The sequence below is a fragment of the Phyllopteryx taeniolatus genome, chromosome 16 (assembly GCF_024500385.1).
Source record: "Phyllopteryx taeniolatus isolate TA_2022b chromosome 16, UOR_Ptae_1.2, whole genome shotgun sequence".
In the NCBI taxonomy this organism is placed as follows: Eukaryota; Metazoa; Chordata; class Actinopteri; order Syngnathiformes; family Syngnathidae; genus Phyllopteryx; species Phyllopteryx taeniolatus.
In genome coordinates, this window is record NC_084517.1 from 10,189,461 (window position 1) to 10,211,903 (window position 22,443).

Here is a 22,443-nt window from a genome sequence, read left to right on the forward strand (position 1 = left end):
TTGTAAAACAAGTCTGGAAGCAGAATCGATCACACAAAAATGTCAACATTGTTTGTGGTATTTCTCTTATTTTTGTTTGTTTATTTGCTCTCACGCTGCCCTAGTTGTAGTGTTATTTTCCTGACATGTCGCAATTGTAAATACTATCCAACAGTATATTTTTACTTGGTAGCACGGTGGAGAGTGGTAAGCATGTCTGCCTCAAATTTCTGAGATTAGAGGTTTGAATCTTGGCTCTGGCCTTGGTGTTTGGAATTTGCATGTTATCACTTTGCTTGTGTGGGTTTTCTCCAGGTATCTGACTTCCTCCCACATTCCAACAACTTGCATGTTAGGTTCATTGAAGACTCTAACTTGTTAATGTGAGTGTAAATGCAATTGTCAAGCGACCAGTCCAGGGTTTACCCTGCCTCTCGCCCAAAGTCAGCTGAGATAAGGTCAGGCTCACTCGTGACCCTATAAGGACAAACGTTATAGAAAATGGACAGCTGGACATAAAGTGTCGTGACCGAGCACGCGAAACTCCTCGAGTAATTCACGCCCACCACCAAAAAGGTTTTTAATTTCCCATAGAGGCCACGACATGGCAGTAAAGAACTACAGGAGGCTCCTCAACTCACTTCAACATAGTTTTTTTTTTTTTTTTTTTTTTTGCACTAAGGTGACATCAAAGCAAAGACTTATATTACACAGGCTTGTGGACAAAAGCAGCAAATCGATGAATTTTTCAGCCAATAACAGAGGATAGGTTCACCCCTAAAAAAAACTGCAAATAATAGCAAATCATAAAATGTGGGGTGAAATTGTATTTATATACAGTATACAATATAAAATATTATGTGTATATTATGTGGAAATCAGAGGTTGAAGTCTCCAAATATACATACCTGTTATAGTCGTGTCTTGAAATAAACATTGTCTGACTGATTATTGAAAATTCGTACATGCTCTATAATGACTCTAAACAATACTGTTAGCACGTATGCTAATACTAACACAACAAGGCACGTGTCCTGGCTGGTGTCCTTCTATTAAAGACCACAACAGTAGGGGGGTCACTCTGTCAGCTATAGAGACGCTTTTCTCTTTAATGCAAGTCTCAAAGGTTTCTGAAGCTGTTATTTAGGGTTGAACGTTATTACACTAAGTCTCACTAGCTTGTATCTATGCTTCAATCCATTTTTTATAGCGCACTAGGGTCACAGGTGAGCTGAATCCTATCTCAGTTGACTTTGGGTGAGGTTTTCACACTCAAACCGAAGGACAATTTAGAGTCCTCAAACATCCGTTTCTGCAACGTGGGAGGAAGCCACAGAGTCCGGAGAAAACCCGTCCATTATGATGCAGCTTGTATCTACACCAGTGGTTCTCAGAGTCTTTGCACCAAGTGCCACCTGACAAAAACACATTTCTTCAAGTACCGCCATCACGACCAACATTAAAATACTCTAACTAGTAGGCCTATGTGTTCTTCAAACAGGAGACACGGGGTTTGATTGCTAAGAAGTATATTAAACATTATTTTAAGCCACTTCAACATTATGCCCATTTTGAACATTAACATTGCACTTAAATATAGCAAATTAAAACACGGTACTTAAATAATGATTGAATTAAAATGCATCGCACATAAAAGTTAAATAAAAATTGTACCTAAATTAAAGTTTAAAAGCAAACAGTTCATAAAAGTTCATGCAAATGTATTGTACTAAAAAGTTAAATACAACTGAACTGTCTTTAGGCACGTACCCCTAGCGGTACTATTAAAACACTTTGAGAATCACTGATCGGCACAATACATATTTCTTAAATCATGATGCATGCAGAATTCAATAAATATTGTACATCATAAAAAAAAGGCCTCTTTTAGGAGAGCGAGTGGCTTGGTACACCCTGGCCTGGTCGCCAGCCGGTTGCAGGGTACATCGTCAAACAACCATTCACACTGACAGTCTTCCATGAACTTGCTATGCATGATGTTTTTAAATTTGTGAGGAAGCCTAAGTAGCAGGAGAAAACTCACACCAGCACATGAAGCATGTACGAGAGATTCGAACCCGGAACATCTCGACTGTGAGGCAGACACACTAACCTCTGGATCCACCATGGTACAAAAGCAGCATGTACAATATACACTACCCACAAAAAGTTAGGGAGAAATGTCAGGATTTATTTATCATGCACTACAGTATAACCTTTACAGGTGATCTTCTCCAAACTTTTGAATGCACATGACTAACTGTTTAATTTTTCTCTACTTTTTGCACGACATACTGTTCTCTAACAAGGAGCTGAATGGCAAAATTCACAACAGGTGTTTGAACCATGAATCAACTATTACATTTCCAAGGACGTGCAGTTATATGCCTTTCTGTGACTCTTCCAGTTTCTCTGTATCTCTGTTGTAACCTGCTGAGAACTAAGCTCAGGGCCCACTTCGCGCAGAAAACATCCCTTTCCATACCTCACGATGGCGAGGTACTATTGTTAGATGTCGTCTCTATGGTGAACCTACTCATGCATGCACGTTCGATGATCTTAACTTATGAAGAAAAACAAATCCTGATGCTTATTTAAAGTACAGAATCAAGTGCTCTGTTTATGATCAACATGCAGTCCTATTTGTGGGACATTCATTCACTGTGACTCCTCAGAGTTTGTACCACGTTATTGGAATTGTCAACAATGGTGACAACTGGCTAAGCGATACAATGTTTGTCTTAGCCTTTAGGAAAATGTTCAAGTTTTGCATGCAGGAAGCTGAAATGGACGAGATTGAGGTCAGATAGATAAACGGGGATTATCAACATTTCGGATGCTAATGATTAGTTTCTTTATGGTGCCTTTATGTATCGATTGGCAGCCAATTAATAATAAGTAACTGACTGACCTCTGTGACATGAGATTTTCCGTCTCCCCACTGAGAAACCACCCACTCATATAAATAACTTGGTGAGGTTAAACTCACACAATTACATGGATAAGCAGTACAGTATAAATTGAGTGCCCAGCGTGTGTGAGGACATGTCACATGTGTCCAATGTTGCACCAAAAAGAGGCCATACTCCTTTGTATTCTGCCACTATCTCTTATTTCCAACCACACGTTTACTCACTTGTGATTTATGATTACTGATAAAACACGCAAGTGATGCATATTTACCAGACAATTGCACAATCTAATGAGCTCCAGTTCAAGAGCTGCTCCACAAAAAAGAAAACAAAAAGAAAAATGGTTACAAAGATAGTAGCTCAGTTTTTAGTGAGACAGTCATTCATATAACAATGTTTACTATTGCGGTAGTTTTAGTGGTGTGGAACCCTAGAGAACTGCTTCTCATATTTTAGTAACCTTATTTTGCTATATTAGAAAGGCAGTGAAACAATGCCTCTATAGGTTTCCGTCTACATCCCCAAATCAAGCTCTTTAGGTTAATTGAAGTCTCTTAATTGCCCTTAGGTGTGAATGTGAGTGTGAATTGTTGTTTGTTTACATGTACCCACCAGGATGTACCCGCCTCTCTCCCAAAATAAAGTCTGTTGGGCTCATAATTAATAATAATAATAATAATAATAATAATTATTATTATTATTATTATTATTATTATTATTATTATTATTATTATTATTATTATTTAGCTTAGCGGCACGGTGGCCGACTGGTTAGAGCATCAGCCTCACAGTTCTAAGGACCCGGGTTCAATCCCCGGTCCCGCCTGTGTGGAGTTTGCATGTTCTCCCCGTGCCTGCGTGGGTTTTCTCCGGTTTCCTCCCACATCCCAAAACATGCATGAATTGGAGACTCTAAATTGCCCGTAGGTGTGAAAGTGAGTGTGAATTGTTGTTTGTGCCCTGCGATTGGCTGGCAACCAGTTCAGGGTGTACCCCGCCTCCTGCCCGATGACAGCTGGGATAGGCTCCAGCACGCCCGCGACCCTAGTGAGGAGAAGCGGCTCAGAAAAGTTTGCTTTTTGTTCGAATGTTCAGCAGCAACAGTTTCTTTTGTCCAGTACTGCCCTCTGATGGAAAAAAGGATTCACTGCAAATGCGGTTTCTTTGGGGTGGGGGCGGGGGGGAACAATTTATACAATAAACGACTCCAGATTTCCTTATTTAACAATACTTTAATGAGTCAATTCTTCAAACGTGTATGATTGTGAGTGAGAATCCTTTTTCAGATTATTTAATTTGAGTTTTTTTTTTTTTAGGACTCTTATAATAATACACTTCTTCGAATTACAATGGCATTAGAGTACGATTAAAAAAAAGATTCAGTTTTACACTTATTGATTAAATTAACTGATAATCCAAGCTAATATCGTCAAATATACGTAATCTTACCATATTACTATATACTATATATAGTATAATTTAATAATATGAAATATATCTATTACTGTAATATATAAATTATGTACTGAATAGATAGATAGATAGATAGATAGATAGATAAATATTGATTGATTGATTGATTGATTGATTGATTGATTGATTGATAATCATTATTATTGTATTTTTGTTTGTATTATTGTGAAGCCCTTGAAGTGTTTGTGCGGCTGAAGGTCAGTTGAGTTGACAAGCAAACGACCCCCACAAACCCCGCCCAGTTATTGACGTCACTCACTGCTCATCTGGGCTACGATTGGCTGTCGGCCGAGGTTGACATCGTAGAAGAAACCCGACACGTTCCACAAGATGCGTTTTGGAAGGTGTGAGCTATCTTGTCTAAATATGTGGACTGTGGAGGCGGAGTAGAGAAGAGCGGCGAGAGAGGAGTCGAGTCCACGCATTGATTGATGCGTTGCGATTTTAACGATGGCGATGAACGATTAGCGATCCCTTTCCATTAATGTGTCTGTTTGCGCACACGTGCGCTCGAAGGAGTGAGGAACTGTGCAACAGCTGGAATGAAAAGAGAAGTCGACAACTAAATAAGGAGTAAATGGAGCAGGTCGACATCTGTGCGGACAGAAGCGTCCTGTGCCTGTTTGACGTGGATGGGACTCTGACGCCACCGAGAGAGGTGAGCCGTAAGATTTAGGTTTTGCAAGCACACGTCATGTTATATGTTCACCTTTGACATGTGACACTTATTCGTCCAGCTGTGTCATCAAGTCATATGTTGTATTCCATTGGTCACATTCTGCATTTTGCATATTTGGAGTAAAGGAGGTCTGTCTCTTGACTCGTCTTTCTTGCAACGCAGCAAAGTCACAGTCAGCATCGTGTTACGTTCGATCTAATAACACAGTTTTGTGCACTGCATTACGAGATCAATGTTTCCCCAACCCGAGTCGTAAGTCAAATGTCAGGGCACACCACCAAACAAAAATGTCCATAACAAAGAGATCACTGTGTCTCAATTTACTCACACATTTTCTTCCTCGGTGTGAAATTTAGGCTTGTTTAGTTGTAGCTGGAAAAGATGAACAAAGATGCATAATACTGCTATTAAAGATGCGAATTTTCAGACCAGTTAAGTGAAGTTGGTCAGTCACTGGGAATCCCTGCACTGGATGGACACACGTCTTCCATCCATTAATTAACCATTCACCGATGAGATTCTAAGTAATGTTGATCAAAGATCCCACACAGGTACACTCCTCCATGTTGTAGATCATTCTTTGCAGAAGAGTGGAAGCTTTTATTTCTCAACATCCAACCATTGTTGTTATCTTGTCGCTCTATATAGCGGATATTAACCTTTCATGGTTTGGAACATATCGCCTGTGATAAATGTGATATTTTAACATGGCAGTCAGTGTGCATCCATTGATTGTGTTCATGTGAGTACAGATTGACATTGAGCAATGTATTTTCTCGGGAATGTGCAGAAAATAGATCCAGAGCTGGATGAGTTCTTCCAAACACTGCGAAGGAAAGTCAAGACTGGCATCGTCGGAGGGTCCGACTATTCCAAGATTGCCGAACAGCTCGGGGAAGGAGATGACGGTGAGTCTTCAGTTCAAAACTGTTCGTCATTCACCTAAGGAATAAAATAAGGACCGAGGATGTGTTTTTCAGTGCATGCCACAGATAGACAGCCATGACTTCAAACTTTTTGCATCGTTTATGTACTGTGACGTATAGACAGACTCAACATTGTGTTAAAAAAAACATCCTCTTTGAAACACTAATTGTTGTTTCCCTTGTATACCAAAACATTGTAATACTTAACGATGCAATTTTAACACTTATTCTTGGTTTGTTTCTTGCCAAAGTACAAGACCGGAATATAAGTGTCTGCTCCATTATTTTCCGCTGACGTTCTGTCAATATTAACGTTTTTAACATTTGAGTCCCAAACCTGCTAAAACAAGCAGAAACCTTGAGTCAGTAGAATTTCAAGCCACACTTGCACAATTTACTAAGATCCGGTACAAACAGCCTTATCAAAGATTCTACTTTGAACTGCGCTGTGTCATACTGAGAGGTGTTTTCCAACATTTTGCCCCTCCATTGTAGCTAAACAAGGAAACCAATGCACAAGAAATAGTGTGACGCCGTGCAGTTCTGCACACTAAAACCCTGCAACAATGTATGCTTATCAGGAATCTAACCTGTTTCGATATTTTCTTTCTGCAATCTTCCGCTATGTAAATATGCATGAGCACATTGGGCCACATTTCACCTCTCTCGTCCTCTCTTGCAGTCATACACAAGTTTGACTATGTATTTGCTGAGAATGGCACCGTGCAGTACAAAGATGGGAAACTACGTTCAAAACAGGTAAGTGACAGTGGTGGGAAGTAACCATGCACAAATACTTTGTTACTGTACTCAAGTACAGAGTGTGAGTACTTTTGCCACCAGTGATGAGTGAATGTTGTACGTGTTTTGCCACAAGACCAGTTATCCTGTCACCGTGCCCCTGATTACTAACAGCAACAGTCGGAAATACAATTCATGTTTTCATATTTTTCATGATGACAGGCAATCCAGAACCATATTGGAGAGGAACTGCTGCAGGACTTGATCAACTTCTGCCTGAGCTACATGGGGCTCATCAAACTGCCGAAGAAAAGGTCTGTCTCACGCGCGCGCACATGCGCGCACACACACACACACACACACACAGTGTTTATCAATACAACATTCCTTCATTCATCACTGTCGACATCAAAATTCCAACTGCAACACATACTGTTTCAAAACAGACTTCGAACTTCCGATCTGTACTCTTACATAATTTAAAGAATCGTAGTACGCTCAATTTAGTGCATATCTCAAACAACATGTTGACGGACCCCAGAACGATTAGCTTTTGTGTGTACCAAAAGCTAATGGGGATCCAATAAACAATAAACATGTTGTGTCTAGTACAGTAGCTATGATACAAAGTGAAACAGGTCTACTCATAGGGAGAGAAAAAATAGATGTGCCGTTTTGCGCTTCTGTAAAAGGTTTTGAAAACTTCCCTTTCACAATGAATGGCTGTGTATTGACAGGGGGACGTTCATTGAGTTCAGGAATGGAATGCTCAACATTTCTCCCATTGGTCGGAGCTGCACCTTAGAGGAGCGAATTGAATTCTCTGAAATTGACAAGGTAAAATGCTTTGATTTGAATGTAACTGTATTGTTTTGCATCTATTGAGGAAACTCTGATCAAGTCACAGAGATAGTAGCTGCAATGTTTGACAATGCAGCGGAACATTGAATTGGTGAGATTGGCGAATTATACCTTTTTGTTGATTATGACAAAACCAGATACTGACTCTTTGTCCCTTGTTCTTTGTGACTGCTGTTGAGCAAATGTCATATGAACGTGAGACAGTATGAAACCTTAAGAAGCAAAACAATGACGAAACATACAGTTAATATTTAGAAGCTAAACAAACTGGTCAGTGCTTCACGAAATGTGTTTAATTAAGCAGAGAGTTTAAACATTGCTGCGCTTTCAGGACAGTCGGCCTGGCTGCACATTGACGGCTCACTCAAGCGGACAGAAGAAGTTTAACCCCTCAGCTTCTTGCTCAAATTCATACTGTTCACACCAATATTCTTTAGCAGGTGCAATGAACATTACTTGATTTCCTAGTTAAAATGATAGCAGTCAGTGCTAAATTAATTCCCTTAGACTTTTCTATGCTGTGTTTTCCTCCACAGAGAGAAAAGATCAGGGAGAAGTTTGTTGCTGCCTTGAAGGAGGAATTTGCTGGAAAGGGATTGCGGTTCACAAGAGGTGAGAGTGTCACAGGCTAGATGTAATTTGCACAGGAACATACCTTGAGTTATTATACCAGAAATTTCGGCTTTACTAGGGTATTTGAAAAGAATGTTCGGAATGAAATTCTTGGTATAGTGTATTCTCAGGACACTAAATCAATCGCAGCGGGACTGTTCTGGTTGTCAGAAGTATGAGGCAGTGCAGTTCAACGAAACAAAAAGCGCATTATCATTCTCGTAAAGGCAGAATTTCTTTTTCGGGAAAACTCTTGTACAAGGTCTCGTAAAATTGTGCAAGTGTACCTCATGTTGTGATGCCTCAAGCTACAGTCAGTATATTCGCTTCACCCTGCGTGACAAGCTGGAGGCAAAACTCATCAGAGCCAACTGCCATAAATAGCTTTGCTGCCTTTAAACAGGATGTGCAGACACTTGGATGGACTAATTGTAACATATGCACCTGTGCGCACATGCTGTGTGTCTTCCTGTATGCAGAATGTTTCTTCTGGGTTCTCTATTAACTATGAAGATTCTAAAAAAAAAATATTGTAGCATGTAAAGAGGTGAAATTATGACAAAATGTTCTAAGAAAATGGTCAGTACTATGAATTATTATTATAATTTTTTTTAGCTGGACAGGATGTGTACATTCCTCAAACAACATGGTTCTGGTTAAAATATTACTCCTTTGTACACTCACACTAGTTCAGCCATTTTGTGCCTCTACATCTTAATGTTCTAGCAGTTTGAAAATCTTTTAATCCAAGTGATTAAGTGACTTGTAAATTATTCTTGAATATACCGAGTTATTTGTTGACTGCGTTTTTATCTTTCATGTCTGACTTTTGATAAATGTTTACATTCATAGCGCCAACATTAGCCTGCCTCTCTGCACTTCTGATCTGAAATAAGCGAGGGGGGGAATTCAACCACAGTTCAATGTAATTTTCACAAATGCTCTCGACACAAAGTGCAAATGATTAATTCCAAAGTAGTCCAGCCACATAGTTCAATCCTGACAAACCAGTTCAGGAATTTATTCATCTTCCTTTATAATTATAACAATAGAGAATACAAAATAGCAATGCTGAATTTTAATTGCGACTGTCAGAAAGGTACTATAATTGAACAGGTTTATTATTGTGAAAGGCGAGGTACACCCTGAACTGGTCGCCAGCCAATTGCAGGGCACGTAATAGACAAACAATAATTCACACCTATGGACAATTCAGTCTCCATTTAACATATTTTTAGGGATGTGGGAGAAAGCCGGATGCTTTAATTTCAGCAACGTTTCTCATCAACCTCTTTGCTGTGCTGTGCTGGTGGACGGGCTGACAATAAATACGCTTTAAGGTGTTTACAGCCTGAGTTTGAAGTGATGAAGACATGTGAGGAGGGTGTGTCAGGAAAGCAGCCTTCTGATTGGCTGGATGTCCCTCAGCTGGTGCCTTTGTCACTGGACTTGCAATGAGGCTGAGAGAGTAGGGCAAGGGGAAAGTATTTAGGTGAGAAGGGAAGAGGGGGGTGGGGCTTTGTTTAGGTTAATTGTAAAGGTCAAAGCAACAACGCAGTTTTTCCCCTTTCTTTCTTGTAAGTGTAATTCTAAAGTTGGTCTAATGAAAAAAGAATTTTAATGAGGAGTTTATGATGATGATATTTTTTATGACTTTATTATGTAGCTCCAAAACACTGTTTGTGTTTGGCCAACACGTTCACTTGGTGGGCGCAGTATTTGTTCGTCTGCCAACAAACTCACTGAACTGTGAGAACAAAACAGGTCTGTCCGCTGATCTAAAAAGTTAAGAGCCACCATCACTCACGGCCGTTGCTTTGGCGCAAAAGAACATTTGTTCTGCGGAATTGAACACGGCAAAGAGAAAGGAAGAGTCAAGCGTGCATTTGACAGCATATGGCAGGGTGCTAATGGTGTTGTTTTGTCACGTTTGTCCTCATGAAAAACAGGATTTACTCTAATCTCAGTTATTTTTTGTCTCATTTCTTAAGGTAAATATTTGCTCACTCCGTAATGTTCTCCCTGGCAGCTGCAGCCGAAAAGGTGGAATTAAAACTGACAATAAACTACAACGGTTATTTCAAAAAAAAAAAAAAAGATGAAAAATGATAATGCGGGTTTTATGAACAATACAATATTGACATTGCTTTCTGCTCTCAGGTGGTCTCATCAGCTTTGACGTGTTCCCTGAAGGCTGGGACAAGAGGTTATGTCTCGATTTGCTGGAGAGTGAAGGCCTGGATGCCATCTACTTCTTTGGCAATGAGACGTCAGATGTAAGATTATTTGTTGAATGTATACATTTACTCTCTCTGTTTTTTCACTACCCACAGTCTACATAGACCACATGGGCATTCACTCATTGGCCACCAAAATAGGTAGACTGTCACAATCTGTTAACATCCAATTCAAGAGCTGTGTCTAAAATAAATGTCAGAGAGGTATTAGTTGAGTATGTTTACCATAGCATTTGTTTCTTTCTAATATTTTGTTTAAAGTTCCTGTAAAATGAAAATAAATGTGTCCTCTAAATTTGACATGCCACAGGGACGTGTTGTTAACAAGCCTGCCAAATTTGAATGATTAAAAAAAATAATAATAAATTGCCGAGTATATAAAATGAGATTGAAATGAGAATGAAATTCTCTCCGCTCTCAAACGCTGAACGCTGAAACGATGCCCTGCTGCCCTGCTCAACCCTCAACTGTCAATCTAATACCACTTCTATGATGTGGAAAAAAGGATGCTAGTTTGTGTAGCATTTTTCTTATGCCTACACATAACTATATGTTTGAGCCAAAAAAATAGTTCTGCCTAAAGACTGTGATGGCTGGAGTATTTCCCACCGGCTCGTCATGGGGCTTTTTCCATGCCGTGACAACGAGGTGCTCTAAAGCGGCCACGACGGCACGAAAACCCCAGTCCACACGCTATCAGACTTGTTCTTTTCCCCCTTGCTCTTCCGCCCACACTGACAGCTGACAACAAGGCGCTCTAAAGTTAGCTAGCTAACTGCATGTCGCAATCGTGGCGGATAACCGTTGCTACAAAATGAAGGCGTTCGAGTTCTTATGAAGCAGGGGAGGGGGTGACGCATGGCGGGGCTGTGTCACTGGGATCCGTTTTACCCACGCCCCCCCCCCAAAAAAACAAGAAAACTGTAATGGAGAAAAACAGTTTAACGCTACATCTCCATAAGTGAGTACTATATAGTTCTCTGTCTTTGTGCATGTCTTCAGCAATTACCTTCAAACATGTATAATGTAGTCAGAAACAAAACTCTGGATTCAATTTAGAGTTTATTTAGCCTTCAATTTAGAGATTACATTCAGCAGTTAAGTGGGCCAATATGTGAGAAACAGCTGTCAGTATGATGTAGTTGACACCACTGCAAACTATAATCACACAAAATGTAAAAAATAAATAATAATCCAACTTTTTTAAACTCCTTCTGAAGTGGAAGCTCCAAAGCTCGGAGAGCCACAAAAGTTGAATCTAGGCAACTGGACTTGTGCTCGTTTGTTGAAGACATTTCTCTGTTAATCTAAAAGGCTTCTTAAGTTCTAAATTTTGGGTGTAGCGTCTGCGTGTTTAGGAGGTCAACAAAAGTGTGTTATTGTTCTTGCCAGCGTGTTTAGTGAAGTGACCGTCCTGCATACCAATCAGTTATTCAATTGCCTAGTGGCAAAACAGCTTATTAGGGCCTCTCTTCCTTTGGAACTAGACAATCTATCGCGGGAGGAATGTCAGGACATTCTTAGAGGCAGATAGGCGTTGCCTCAAACCTCCTGTTCTGTTTAGAGACGGCTTTTCGAGTTTGATGGTCGTTTCACTTTTGGATTAAAGGTGAAATGATTTCACGAACCGGTTGCCTCGATTCAACCTTTGCGGATTTCGATGATCTGGAGGACTGACAATCCACACAAACTAAGCAACGTGAGGGTGCAAGTGAGTGTTCAACATGCCATTTATCATCGTCCTCAAATAACCCGCAATACAACCAAGCAGCTTCCATTCTTCCTAGCATGCTTTTACTCTACGAAGAGTGCTGCGCATCTGTTGTTTTATCTCATGCCAAAGATCTAATAGTAGTTTCTGGTGTCAGGCAGGTGGACATTGGATTTTAACATTTTGGAAGAGTAAAATATATATGAAATATATATGAAATACTTTGCAAAATCTCATGGACAGTATATGTTTCATTATGCATTAGAAGGTCTGCATGAACAATGAGAATGCTCTGTCGGAGAGGAATTAAATGTATTCCCACCAGGGGGAAGCAGCATACATGATCATAAAACGATGGCAGGGTGGCCCGTGGGATACAAAGTGGTCAAACCATAAATACGATATCACAATATAACAGCATGTACCACGTACATCATCTGGAGGAGGTCAGAATCTAAAAACATGACAAAATATCAAAATGTAAATAAAATGCCATACTCACCAGAGATGCTCATTATAAAATCTACCTTATGTGTTTTTTTTTTTTTTTGATCGCCCTGACTGTTCACCACTTAATCCGAGGAGGTGGATACTGTGAAATCATACGGTATTCATCCGGGAGGTTAAAAGTCAGTGGTCACATTAAGAGTGACTGATTCTCAGCAAGACAGAAACTTAATCAGACTGCACTAGTCTTCCCTCATAGCCATTTGTGTCTTTTTTCCTTAGGGAGGAAATGATTATGAAATCTTTAACGATCCACGTACGATCGGCTTCACGGTCTACTCCCCACAACACACTGCCAGGCTTTGTCGGCAACTTTTTTTTGATGATCCATCAAGTGAATCCTGATATTCTTTTCATTGCCCAAAGAACTTTGCTGAATGTTTGTTGTACCTGCTAAAAGTCAAACAGTGGATCTGAACAGGTTGGTTGTGAACTACTGAAAATGTACCACTACAGATTTTATATGATGGCTTTAGAGTGGGGGGAGGGGGGGAAAGCGATGTTAAAGATGCATGACTCAAGAAATAACAGCGATACTGTTCCGGCTGTAATGTGCATGAGGCATGGCCCATGAAAGTACTAAATATTGTGCTCTACTTATTAGGCGTACATGAAACTGTTTTGCTCTGTGTTTGACATTTTTTAAATTAATTTTTAGTACAAAAGATAATGATGGGTTTGTACATCCGCCTCATAGTTCTTGAGGTTGCAGGTTCCAAACAGGGATCCGGCCTTCCTGTGTGGAGTTTGCTTGATCTACCCATGCTTGAGTGGGTTTTCTCCGGGTACTCAAGTTTCCTTCCACATTCCCAAAGCATGCATGTTAGCTTCATTGAAGACTGTAAAGTGAATTTTAATCTTTGAATTTACAGTGAATTAATATTATGTAAATGTGTATATTGTCTTTTTAGAAGCCGTTCCATGTACTGTATGCTAAGTCAGTGATTATGTATCGCTTCTTATCATTTTTATTGACTGTGGTGTCAAAAAGTGGTTAGTGTTCAGAGGAATAAACACTACATTTTATTAATGACCAATAATGAATTATTTTAAGTTTCTAAGCCTGTGTTAAACTGTAAACATGTTAACCTTGAAAGCTAAGGCGTATGTTGCCTGCAGTGTGAGAGTCATCACGCTGGTTTTCTGCATTATTTTATTAAATACATGAACTAATCATTTTGACACAGGTTCACACAGCTCAGCAGCTTTGTTTGCCCTGTTTTTACAATTGAATCATTGAAATCACAAAATATTTTGCCTAAGCTACACATGGAGTCTGCATATACTGACAAGTACAAATACAACGGACGTTGTGTTAAACATAAATAAAAACAGAATACAATGATTTGCAAATCACGTTCAACCTATATTTAATTGAATACACGACAGACAAGATATTTAATGTTCAAACTGATAAACCTTATTGTTTTTAGCAAATAATCATTAACTTAGAATTTTATGGCTGCAACACGTTCCAACACGTGTTACAACAGCGTGGCTTTGTAGTAAAAGAGTGTGGGTCCTAGACTGGCCTGCCTGCAGTTCAGACCTGTCTCCCATTGAAAATGTGTGGCGCATTATGAAGTGTTCCAAACAGCTGTTTGATGAGCATTCCTCAACTTTCTCAGTCTTTTTTGCCACCTGTCCCAGCTTTTTTGGAACATGTTGCAGCCATAAAATTCTAAGTTAATGATTATTTGCTAAAAACAATCAAGTTGATCAGTTTGAACATTAAATATGTCTTTGTAGTGTATTCAATTAAATATAGGTTGCACATGAATTGCAAATCATTGTATTCTGTTTTTATTTGTTTAACGCAACGTCCCAACTTCATTGGAATTGGGGTTGTATCTTAGTTGGTATATGGCATGAAGTGGTCAATAAAGACTCGTGTGTCACATGTTTACATTATTAATATTAGTCAAAAGTCTTTTTTTTCCCCCACTTTTCACAAAGTTGAAGTTAGGAGTGGAGGGTATCGTGAGACCACTTTACAGCAATATTGTGAAACTTCTTCCCTCAAGTCCCAACCATGAAAAAAAACAAGAGACAAACTTTGAATCATCAATTGGTTTCATGTAATTCCAAGGCTCAGTAGAAGCCACCAACAAAGGAAAAAATTAAATGAGGTGACAAAGATGATCCAAATCCTATATTGACGTTTCAGGCAGTGACACAGACAGAAAGGTTAAGAGGTCGTAGTACAGTCAGAACACAATATAACTGATCACAACCTGAAATTCTACAGTACAAACAACAGTTCAGTAACAATGGCCAACTACAAAGTCATGTAGTCCACTATCATAAAGACTAAGCATACAAAAAACACACACAAGGAGTATTTTAGTCAGATCATGGCTCCATGCGCTGTACGGTTTTAAACACAACAGCAAAATGAGCGGAACATGATTGCTCTTATTTTGTGTTTCTGTATTTTGGACGTTCACATTTTCCCTCACTTGATACGACAGAAGATCAACAGCTAAATAATGAAAGAAAATGAGCATGAGACAAGAAAACAACAGAAAATAAAATGTTTGCTATGCATGTTGTGTGTCTGCTTTAGTCCTCCTTTCTTTTTCTGTAAATAACAGAATTATTCCTGACAAAGACTCATTAATGCTACCATCCATTTAAAGTAACCTACTTTTTCCTGTTTTAATGCTCAAATATTTATGATTCGTAAAATATATATTCACGTTTCTTCTATCCCCTTGCAGTGTAACTTGCAGTTTACCTTAAGTACCAGGAACGATATTTTGAGCTGTATTTTGTACCTTAAGTATCAGGAAAGGAAGTATACTAAATCTAAGGTAAGGAACCATGCTTGGCACCTCAAGTCACTCTCTACTCCTTCCACACGCACTTACACCAACACGAATAAAATGTTCAACACCATTACAGTTAAGTGGAGGAGCAGTGGGTAACGGGTGGGTAAAACTGTAACGTAAAAGGAAACATGCGCATGACGTACGTTTTCAGTCCCTCAATCTACACCACCCGTCACCTACATCCACGGTCATGGAGCTCAAACCTAAGAACTGATGATCTGCCCGGACCAGGTCTCGTGTTTCGTGCCTGGGTTCAGATGAATTATCTTCACCTCCACCGCCTGCACCTTCAGGTTCTTCGGGGGGACTCTGCACACTTTGTATGTGACCTCATCGCCCTCAACGGGAACATATTCCCCATCGATGCTGAAACAGAAGACAAAAGAGTAAGTCTGCCACTGTGTCACCATTTATACTCAGAAGCAGCAACATTGAGAAAATCATAATACAATGCCACTTTTCAGATTTAAAATGCATGTATTAAATATCTAATATTTTGGTTGTTTTATTACATATTCGCAATGCTTGTTAGCTTGATGCAATACCACAATAAAAATATAAAAAATATATAATACACTGGTGGGAACTATAACTACAATAATATACATAGTTAAATGCAACCTCTTCTAATTAGATTTTGTAAAAGAAGAATTAGTGATGTAATGTAGCTCTTGTATTGGATCAAATCTGATTGTGTAAGTCTAATATAGAATAATAATAATAATATTTTCATACGAAATTCAACTGGGTGCCATCACATGGAAAATGGTTTAACCATTTATTCAATATCGTTGCTATCCAGCTTAAGGTCCATGTCCATATGCTAGTACTGTGCACTAGTTGATATTGTATCGGTTTGCTACTAGTGAAGCGCGAGACGTTACCTAGTAGAATTTTATAATGTCACTGGTAGTATTCATAGCACACAGTTTTGCCTCACTAGTAACATGTAGTAGTCCCACTGGTATGCCAAAGTTGTCCTGCTAGTGAGGACAAATAGCATACTAGTACATGGACCTTAAGCTGGACATCAAGGAAATGTTCTTTCTTTCCATGCTCTCAGAGAGTCATCACGTGTCAACGGCCACTCACTCTGAGATGTGAACAAAGACGTCTTCGCCGCCACGGCTGGGTCGGATAAACCCGTGCCCCTGCGACCTTGAAAAGTTCTTACAAACGCCCTTGAACACCGGACCCGAGTGAGCACGGACGGTGCTGTGTGCACACAAAGACAGGGTTGGGGAAAAGAATTCAAATGTTATCAATTACATTTTGTGCGGCGGAAACGGAAAAAGAAACAAACTAAAGTAAAGAAATGCGGAAATGAAAAAGAGATGAGGATGCCACTTAACACACCTTCCTCATTGTGTCGCGCACACAACAGAAGGGGAGATGACTCAATAAGAAGATTCACCCCACATTCTCTGTTGGCCTAAACACTGTCAGAAGCACTGACTTACATTTTACAACCTCAATTCCAATATTTTTTCCATTAAATGTATTATTAATTTATGCCCAACAGTCTATTCTCTTGTTTTTGCAGCATTTGTCTTGCCTGCACTGCTTCCACTACCATGGGTGTGGAGGTTCTCTTTTGTTGCGGTTTATTGTTTTTGTCCAACCAGATTTCAGCCTCTATGTGCTGCCATGTCACTCTAATCTGCGCAGGGCTTTCAAAATCAGTAGTGCTGGCTTTTGCAACTTGAACTATATTAGGAGTGGGACTGTTTATTTTTTGACTTTATCCTCACAGAATTTGTCCTGATGTCCGTGGGGCCATCAAACTGGCACTCAATGACATCAGCATTGTTCTGTCGTCCGATTAGTTCACCGGCGCAAAACTTGCTACAGCCGTCTTCAACTTGCAAAACACATATGTACTGATCTGCACACAATAATACATTTAATAATCAGCATCTCTGGTAAGAAGCGGAGTTGGGCAAGACCCCACTGAAGGCCCAGGTTTACCAAATGCATGCCCGCCACTGACTTATACTTCACTTATACAGAACACAGTGTTTGAACTTAAAGGTTCCACTGTTCTGTATTTTATTAACTTGTTTTTTTTTTTGCACTGTATTAACAGATGAGTTTTTCACATGAGACACTTACGCTGAGTATGTGCGAGTACGTTTGGTTGGCAGGGGGCTGGGGAGTTCCCTTGGTAGCGCCTGCTCCCCCCTTTCCTCCCAAACCCGACTGCCCTCCCTCAGGAAGGGGAAGGACACGGTGAGCGAGGCATCGGGGGATCGAAGCGGCGTCGCAGAGGGCGATGTGAGGCTGGGGTCCGTCATGATGAGTGCGGTCTGAGGAGGAGGGACGGGGATGGGGATGCTGCTGATACCCTTCAAGCTGCAGACTGCGTGAGTGTGCTGCTAAACACAGCTGTCTGTACGAGGCCTCCCTCAGTGCGGGGCACAGGCTCAGCAAGTTATCCAGGTCAGCACTGTCACGTCAAGTCGATCAGGAGGACATGCTGTGAGGAGGAAGGGCACAGGGAGACACAGGCAGGATGAGAGCGCTGCACACAGCTTTCTTAATACCTTTACACTTGATGATGGAGAGGAGAGCTGAGAGGAGCTTGTTTTGGTCACATACTGCAGGACAGGCGTGTCAAACCTGCTTTTATCACGGGCCACATGGTAGTTATGGTGTCCCTCAGGGAAAGCACTAGGAGTGTGACAATACGTCAAAACCCACGGATTGGTTTTACAAACTCCAATTCCAATGATGTTGGGACGTTGTGTAAAACGTGAACAAAAACAGAATACCATGATTTGCAAATCCTTTTCAAGCTACTGTTCAGTATATTCAATTGAATACACTACAAAGACAAGATATTTAATGCTCCAACTCATCCACTTTATTGTTTTCTTGCAAATATTTACGCATTTTGAATTTGATGCCTGCAACACATTACGAAAAAAAAAAAAAAAAAACTGGGAAAGAGCCATGTTTACCACTGTGTTACATCAGCTTTTCCTTTTAACAACACCCGTCCCGACATCGGAATTGGGTTTTGTACACCATTTCTTTCACAGGGATGATTCATTGCATTGCTGTTGTGCGTGTCACGCCCACTCCTGTGTGTGATGCTCGCACGTGACGTCAGAACAGCTGCAGGAGGCCACCTCCGAGTGACGTCAGCAACCCCCTTCCCCAAATCCCAAATGACCATGCCAGAGCAGTCACTTTTTTTTTTTTTTTTTTTTAAATCCTTTTTGCTTAAGTAGCAAAATTCATACAAATCAGCAGGGGCAAACAGTGATATCATAACACGAGTGAGTCGGAAGGCTGTTTAACACACCACTGCGCAGAAATACATTAGATACATCATATAAGATGTTTACTTAATCACGCTCCCGGCAGACTCTCAGTAAAGCATGGATGGTATAAAATGACTGGAATAATTTAAGCCTCTGGACAACCACAGCGCTCCAATTTGAACGCTATTTCCACTTCCTGTCATACGAGCTGTCCCCATCCAAAAAAACAAAGCCTCCCTCACTGACGGCCACCCTGCTGTGGATCTCCAGCATGCATCACGAAGACGAACGTTACTTACAGCAGCGGCCCCGCCAGCTGGTTGGACGGTCGGTTCACTGTGCCAATGTATGCCTTAAGTCGATGCGTATCATTATATAAGGACCAAATTAAATAAATAACTGGGAAAACCTGATGTGACGGCGGGCGTGCGAGCGTGCGCAGCTGGCGGAGGTTTCCGATGGCGTGATGCGAGGATGCGCGTGCGCACCACGCTCCTCCACACTGCGAGCGGATGGGATGCGTTCAAAGTGCGCTCGCTGTGGCGGAAACTTCGCCTTTTCACATCTCTTCCATAAGGGTAACCGTGCTCATCGTCTGCGAACTGCACGCAACTGTGCCACGTACCTCAGCTGGAGCAGTTCATAATCAATATTTATCTAATAACGTGACCGAAAAAAAAACATAAAAACGTATATAAAATGCATAAAACTCGGCAGATGCTTAGGTAAAGTTTGCAATTACTCCCCAACGCCCCACCCTGCAAAAAAAATAAAATAATAATAATACATAAAAATCATTCTATGGAGTGGTGCCTTGAGGTAAGAGTTGAATTTGTTCCATGACCACACTCGTAAAGCGAATCACTCTCAAATAGCTGGGATAGGTTCCAGCACGCCCGCGACCCTTGTGAGGATGAGGCGGTACAGAAAATGGACGGATGGATGATTTTTGTAGCAGTTTGTATCAATTGAATGGCCATTGTGCTGCCGCCTGCGTTGGCCAGGTGGGGGCAGTATAAGACAGACAGACATATATTGTACATGGACGTTTGTATAGTAAACAGGTAGACATCTCAGCTCCTCGCAGAGGATAAAGGATATATGCCGGTTATTGTGCACGTCTAAATGTGTTCCTGCACTATTTGCGTTCAAATATCAGTTGCCTAAAATGGACTCCAGCTATTCAAGGGGGATAGGGACCGGGCCCAACTGCAAATAGCGAAAATCCGCTCATAACCTATGATTATAAGTGACCTAGGGGAAAAAAACAATATGACAAGTAGGGGATCGGTTAAAAAAAATCAAATAAGCAGGGGATCAGAAAAAATATAAGGGGAGGTGACCAATGGGGGATAGGTTCCTTCCAAATAAATCCACATATAGGTGAATTTAAAAATGCTGAACTGCGACTATGCAGGGGTCCACTGTGGGTGCGTTTCCCATTAGGTGTTAGCATTAAGTTAGCGGATTAAAGGCTAACATATGTGATTGCTTTAAATACACAATGTCCAAGTCCAACTTCAACTGGCAGTGTCATTAAACAGAATGGAGCCTTTTTTAAGAATTGTTGACTATTTGCCAAAGTGCTAATTATTGTGAAGTGCGTTAAGTTCACTACCAACATGCGGCGCTCGTATCTCAAGTTGGCACTTGCAAGAAAAGAAAAAAAAGAAAAGAAAATCAGCCAACTGACAGCTTTTATCTAAAAAAACTAAACCAGGTGCCTTTGTATTTGTTAAAACTGTCAGTGTTCACTGTAATTTTTATCAGCCCTCCTTGTGCAAATCATTTGATATGCAAGAAACCACCTCACCTGAGGAAAAACAACCAATCAGACAGGAGTCACTGACGTGGTTTCAATCATTTCTTGCGCACTCGCGAGCACAATCATAGCAGCCATTTAGTTTTATAGTTACACTCCATTACGAATAAGGTGCTTTTCTGAGGTAACAACGTAACAGGTCAACAGGAGGACACAGGGGTGTGTCAAGTAGGCGGCCGAAGCCACATGAAGCATGGATGGAATAAAACAAAGATAGTAATTGGCTTATGTAGCTGGGATCATATGGTTGAGTTTAGCCCCAGTTTGCAATTTCGAGTTTAACCACCAAGGGTCGCCATACCAAATTGTGATCATGATTAGGTGTCAGCCCCAGTTTGCAATCCCTGGTTTAACCACCAGAGGCCGCCAGACCAAAGTAGAGTTATGAGTCGCCAGTTCAAGCAAAGATGTTAAAAGTCCTAAATCTATTAAACCCCGTATTATGGTAAACAAACACATACGAAAGTCAACCACTTATAACCATTATTTGATTTTATATCCTTGAGATGATTTTGATGTTCTCTTTGATGTTATAAACTTGGATGTACGATTAGGAATCATTGATAAAATGTACATCAGGCCTGGATAGGCTATTTACTATGTTTACTTTTGATATACTAAAGGAATAATGCTTTGTAACAGCTTTTGTGTATGAACTGTAACCTGTGTGGAATTGTCTCTCTCAGACAACAAGAACACATGATATATCACATAAGGATGATTGAACCTGTTGAATGCATGAGAGAATTGTATTCACATGGAAGTATATACATTTATTTGGATTTTACAATATACTAATGTAATGCTGAATTGCTCAGAACTTAACATGTTGAGATGAAATGTATTGGTTGAAGTCATATTTACCAAAAAGAAGCCTATTTGAGTGAGCAAATAAGAGGTCAGGTCAGGATAACACTGACGCCATTTTGAGGGAAAAACAGGTGCTTCCCGCTCAGGTCAAAATAAGGACACGCTGAGAGAAAAAATAGGAGGTCAGGTCAGGACAACGCTGATGTCATATTTTAGAAAAAGGGAGTTTCTAAGAAAACCAAGGTTTTAAAAGAGAGCTAGTCAGCTGTCCAGGTTTCTTATATTCCAAATTATCTTATTATTATTAATTCGGCATCATGGCTCTGTAGGACTTGATCACTCCTTAAGGCTCACTCAAAAGGCAATACTTGTTTTATGATACATTATTTTTAATTTCTTCTATTTCTTTCTAATTTTTGTTATTTTTATTATTATTGATTTTTTATATTATAAACCCTTTCTGTCATATTATCATTTAACCTTAAGTAATCACTGAAATAAAAACTTTGCTTTAATTCTATTCTATCTTTGTCATTCTTATAATGAGAAGTTATCTCATTTTTAACACTCAACCTCTTATAAGTGATTGAACGTCGACGATACCCATAATATCGGGTAGTAACTCTATTCCAAAACTTAACTCATTTATATTACTTCGGCTTAACAATAAAACAAATCCGTACGGTTCTAACAAGGACTGTTAAACTTACTAGGTCTTTAACAAATGCAATCGATTTTTAGAGATGGAACTGTTGTAAAAACGGAGTATTTACGATATTACCCTTTCACTCGGTGTGGTTACTCATCAAGGGGTGATACGTGAAGGCAGACCGGATTGGCTCTGTAAAACTAAAGGCAGTTAGCACACCTAGGCGAATTCATCTCGACACCGGCTTAACAGCTCCTCATCTCCTTGCTCATACGGCGTTAGAGCCGGTAAAGGAAAAAAGGGGGAGTTTGACCCTTTAAACGGAGAGTCGGTCAGGACATTTTTCCCGATTAGTCCTGCGGATAAGCGAAATCTGACAGGTGCGCAAGCTATGAGTATGCTTACGAGTGCCTAAAGGTGTTTGTAT

The 22,443-nt window shown here is 40.2% G+C and overlaps 2 protein-coding genes and 1 long non-coding RNA gene across 7 annotated transcripts; 2 read left to right on the forward strand and 1 right to left on the reverse strand.

Annotated features, from left to right (window-relative positions):
• The first annotated feature begins 4,614 nt into the window (after positions 1–4,614).
• On the forward strand, positions 4,615–13,671 carry LOC133466084 (phosphomannomutase 1). Of its 5 annotated transcripts, none has more exons than XM_061749434.1 (9): positions 4,615–5,022; positions 5,834–5,951; positions 6,652–6,728; positions 6,933–7,024; positions 7,448–7,547; positions 7,903–8,011; positions 8,079–8,183; positions 10,175–10,226; positions 10,344–10,465. In XM_061749434.1, the coding sequence occupies exons 1-8, from the start codon at positions 4,942–4,944 to the stop codon at positions 10,195–10,197; spliced, it is 705 nt and encodes a 234-aa protein (XP_061605418.1). In that variant the 5' UTR covers positions 4,615–4,941; the 3' UTR covers positions 10,198–10,226; positions 10,344–10,465. The 5 variants fall into 5 exon arrangements, 4 of the variants coding, with proteins under 4 accessions (XP_061605418.1, XP_061605419.1, XP_061605416.1 ...); XM_061749435.1 differs by having other exon boundaries at positions 4,617–5,022; positions 8,108–8,183; XR_009784839.1 differs by lacking the exon at positions 10,175–10,226 and adding an exon at positions 12,861–13,671 and having other exon boundaries at positions 4,621–5,022; positions 8,108–8,183; positions 10,344–10,459.
• A 1,028-nt stretch (positions 13,672–14,699) lies between these two features.
• Positions 14,700–19,241, reverse strand: csdc2b (cold shock domain containing C2, RNA binding b). The gene is made up of 4 exons (XM_061749436.1): positions 19,035–19,241; positions 17,582–17,945; positions 16,562–16,684; positions 14,700–15,835 (listed from the first exon to the last, which is right to left on the reverse strand). Exons 2-4 carry the CDS (start codon positions 17,761–17,763, stop codon positions 15,673–15,675), a joined length of 468 nt encoding a protein of 155 aa, XP_061605420.1. The 5' UTR covers positions 17,764–17,945; positions 19,035–19,241; the 3' UTR covers positions 14,700–15,672.
• LOC133466086 (uncharacterized) lies at positions 15,721–16,981 on the forward strand. Its single transcript, XR_009784840.1, has 2 exons — positions 15,721–15,855; positions 16,533–16,981. It is a non-coding gene; the product is annotated as an uncharacterized LOC133466086 (long non-coding RNA).
• Positions 19,242–22,443: the final 3,202 nt, after the last annotated feature.